The 4,222-nt window shown below is 41.1% G+C and overlaps 1 protein-coding gene across 1 annotated transcript; it reads right to left on the reverse strand.

Moving 5' to 3' along the window:
• Window positions 1–558: 558 nt before the first annotated feature.
• LOC147905879 (cysteine proteinase inhibitor 12-like) lies at window positions 559–3,140 on the reverse strand. The gene is made up of 5 exons (XM_087375212.1): window positions 2,993–3,140; window positions 2,270–2,463; window positions 1,701–1,914; window positions 1,194–1,357; window positions 559–1,103 (listed from the first exon to the last, which is right to left on the reverse strand). Exons 1-5 carry the CDS (start codon window positions 3,009–3,011, stop codon window positions 969–971), a joined length of 726 nt encoding a protein of 241 aa, XP_087231338.1. The 5' UTR covers window positions 3,012–3,140; the 3' UTR covers window positions 559–968.
• Between the last annotated feature and the right edge of the window lie 1,082 nt (window positions 3,141–4,222).

Below are 4,222 nucleotides of genomic sequence, written 5' to 3' on the forward strand. Positions count from 1 at the left end.
CTGGTGGTCTGGGACATTGTTAGTCCTCTTCCAAAATCTAAACATGGCAATGTCTACATAGTCGTTCCCATGGAATATCTGGGAGTGTGAAGCACAAGCAATTCGGAATGCAAGTGCTGATACTGCTGCAAAATTTCTCGTGGAAGATACTCATATCATGTGAGCTTAACATCATAAATACAAACAAAACACATGGTCACAAGAGTCTGTTCAACTTCATCATGCATACCATGTTGTAGGCAATGACAGCAGCACCAAAAATACGTGCAAATCGCATGCATCTCCAAAAACATCAACCTCAAAACAAAACCCACAAGGGTACACACTGATGCCACTACGCATAGTACAAACTTGTTTCAACGACATCCCCAGCAAGATCATCAGCCTCTGTGTTTAATTTCACAAGACTGAACCAGTCAAACTATCCCCATTGTGACTTTGTGACCAATACCAGGACTGCCTTCACCATAGAGCCACCCATATACAAACTTACTCCTTAAGCATACACCAGTGCTCAAAATTTAACCACAATGGAAGAGGGATCACAATGCTGCAAACTTTATGTCAAAGTGAGAAGATGTTGATAACATGCTCACGTTAAAGGGAATAACATAAAAGGTCAAAACACATAAAACACAGGAAAACTCCCCAAAAATCCATGCAGTAACGTAAAAATAATATAAATGATGCCGCTTCACCATTCATTCATTTGGTTAAAGGTCCTTTGGCTATCTCGTTAAGGACTCGAGGCGATTGACTCTTAGGAAACCCATCTCTACATTAAAGAGAGAATCAGATGTGGTCCAACTGTACAAGATGCATTTGAAACCCTTCAATACCTGACATTATCACCTTGAAGGATCATAGCTTTACATACTAGTAGCCCCACAGCAATAATTTTGTCAACGAATAGCTATGCTTCATTTTGCAAATACTCCGGATGCCTACTATTCTTCATTTTGCAAATACTACTCATGCCGACGAATGTCTTTCACAGCCCATAAACCTAAAACAGAGCGAGAAACTTCCGCCTTGAACTGTTCTTCCTTTGATCCTCTTTGAGCCTTGAGTAATATTTCGAAGTTTGTGCTATCTTCAGTTACCTGCAAAACATTAGTTCAGCACAAAGGCCGCTGCAGGCTGAAAATTACTCAATAAAACCGTTAAAAGCATCCAGTGAAACTAAATCAGACCTCTGCATGGGCTGACAGGACTTCCTTGAGCTCATAGGGGATTAAACAATTGGATCTCTGTTGAAGGCCCTTTAAAGCTTCCTCAGCTGCCTCCTTCACAACAGGATCATCAGAAGAAACAGGTTGTAACCCTGCCTCCACTTCACTGTTGGCGGCTGGGCCATCTAGTTTACAAAATCAATGAACAATATATAAAGATCCCCTCTACACTCAATAGTTATTATAATAAACCCTTGGGCTGGCTTTCATAGCCAGACTTTTAATAGAAAATCAAGTCCGTAATAAGCATTTCTGAAGTTTCAGCTGGCTAGAGATAATGGGCTGAGATTTATTTTGATAACAAAAGTCTCATCATTAAAACTTTCCTTCTTCATTCCAATCCTCTCAAAGATTTTCCTCATTTCAATCAATCACGATTATCAAAGATTTTCTACACATTCAGGTTCAAATTAACCAAACTGGATAAATCGAGTTGATCAACGCTATTGGTATGGAGCTGGTACTTGCCTAGATTGGTCCCAAGGTCAGCGGGGGTGACGGTGCTTTGGATTTCTTTAAAACCCTCCAATGACTTAAAATTCTGCCATGGTTTTACCCACACCTTAGCTTCATACAATTTGGTTTCTCCTCCGTGTGCAGCTTCCATAACCAAGTAATACATGATCCCAGCAACAACTTGTTGCTGTGCTGACATCAGTCTGACATATTCAAGGTCCGAATTCTGCAAAAGAAAAAAAGGAAGTGTTACCAAATGTAGGAATTTTTAAAGAACGAATATATATTGTGCTGATTAGTTTTGAATCACTGAGTTGGCCTTGACTAAAGCTCGAATGTTTCCGATCATTCGCTAGAGAAGAAAAACCTCAGTTTATGTGTAGTCTTCTCAAGCGAAGTTCAACGTTTCATAAGGAGGTTACCGGACTCATAGTACATAAACGAGAGGAAATACGAAGTTCCAGGAGGCTTCCCTCGTTACTCTGCCGACCTACCCAAACTGAAATCGGTTCGATAAAAAAATATTTGAAAAAGCAACCCTCAGCGGAAGATAACTTCAACAAGGCTTGTAGCGTGCCCACCTGCTTGATGTTCTGCTGATCTACGGCATACTTGGCCAGGTCCTCCAAATGAACATCGTTCTGAGCACCCGGTATGTCCTCCCTTCCTCCCACCGCTTTCCCCATGGCCAATCCAGCAGCAAACAAGAGCCAAGCAAGGGCGAGAGATGCGAAGAGCCTGGCTGCAACACTGCGGGAAGAAGCAGATGGCATTCCTGGGCAAGAAAAAGAAATGGGTGAAGTGTGTCAGTAAGTAAGGTACAGGGGGGATGCAGAGTGCGAACTTGGGCTATAGTTGGTGTGCGATAGCGGGTGAGTGGCAAGTGGCAGCACCCACAAAGGGTTTCCAAAAACAGATTTGATGATTGAGATGGGGCAGAACGACGACCACCACCACATAATTCGGCGCTTGGAAACCAAAACTTCGATGATTTCTGCGAAGACAAATACAATGCAGCAGAGAACTGCAACGTAATTCTCAGCAGAAACTGCAACGAATCTATGGATTCGACACAGAAATAACAGCAACGAAAATTTCCATCTCTTTGCATCGCCCACAAACCAAACAACGGCGCACACAGCCTTGCATCGCTCACAAACAACGAATTTCTACGAAGATGCCACAGCAACGTAATTCCCACGGCCGATGCAGCGGAAACTACAACAAATCTATGGATTGTAGCACGCGCACAACAACGAAAGATTTCCACGTCTTTAGAAACCGACAAAAATCTGTTGAATTACTTGGAAATCGCGTATACATAATTGGCGTTGCTCTTCTGTTGAAGTTCTGTCAATCTGATCTCGGAACTCTAGTTTGCACAGATTTCACTATCGTCTTTATTAAGCTATAAACCTTTCACGAGATTGTTGCCTTGCTCTATCGGGCCCCATTACCTTACATTGCGTAATAAGTCTCTAACGAACAATTTTAGCCCTGGCTATTAAAATAAAAACGAATTTAGCCACATCTCTTCCCCATGGGTCTTGATAAGAATAATAAATTTTGTAGCGTCACGTCAAAAGGCAAGACCCTCATTAAGAGTCACTCCCATTAGAAACGAGTAAGTCCACTCACCAAGAGCAGAAATGTTAGCAAGCCTAGCTTGTGTTGGCAATTTGCTGACAATTACCCTCCAAAATAAGAAATTTAGTTTTAACAAAGGGGTCATTGATTACACCCTTATCAAACAATGTTTCCACAACATGAGATTATCTAGAGGGGCATGTTGCTTCCATTGTTCTTTAAACCGAGCTACGACCTATTGTGAGGCAGAAACAAATCTATAGCGGTGAATTTACTTCTTAGGAGGATCAAAGTGGACTGGCCTACTACACTCCTCTCCTTTCTACTCTCCATCCTCTCCTCTCTTCATCCTCTCTCCCTCTCTGCATCCTCTTTCCTCTCTCCCTCTAGACTCTCACATAGTATCAAGACTCAATTATACTTTGTCCACATGCTTACTCGCATAATATGCAATATTTTTCTTTAGTTTTTAATACAAAATATATTTATAAATCTCTACTTATCTAGTGCAATTTAAGAGGGGGTGATGGCATAGTGCAATCTCAAGAAGACTATGTCTACTAAAGGGATCAACGCAAGTTATCCACTCATGTGTATATATAGCCCATTTCCCCTATGTAGGCCACTCTTGTGTGCACCTCTCTCTCTCTCTCTCTCTCTCTCTCTCTTTCTCTCTCTCTCTCTCTCTCCTACTTCAACAACATGCAAATGTTCATTAGATATAAGGAGTTCTTTAGATATATCTTGATTTTTGCTATGACACAATATTGGACGCTTTTCGCTCTTACAATTCATTCACAACTATAAACACGATGATATCTTTCCTCCTTTTGATAACCATGTCTGAATGGAATTATATTGCAACTATGTGTTAATTGAGGAAACTATGATTTTGTGCAATGGTGGAGCAACACAATGAATAGATCTATTTCTCATGAAACTGTTAT

This window comes from Dipteris shenzhenensis, chromosome 1 (assembly GCF_047967505.1).
Source record: "Dipteris shenzhenensis isolate YYH24624 ecotype China chromosome 1, Dip_SZ_1.0, whole genome shotgun sequence".
NCBI classification, from domain to species: domain Eukaryota; kingdom Viridiplantae; phylum Streptophyta; class Polypodiopsida; order Gleicheniales; family Dipteridaceae; genus Dipteris; species Dipteris shenzhenensis.

Excerpts from the sequence above, each read along its gene's own strand:
- LOC147905879 (XM_087375212.1), bottom strand. Across the intron at positions 1,915-2,269 it reads ATCAGCAGAACATCAAGCAG|AATTCGGACCTTGAATATGT; the intron begins GTGGGCACGCTA and ends TTTCTTTTGCAG. Across the intron at positions 1,358-1,700 it reads TGACCTTGGGACCAATCTAG|ATGGCCCAGCCGCCAACAGT; the intron begins GCAAGTACCAGC and ends TTTGTAAACTAG.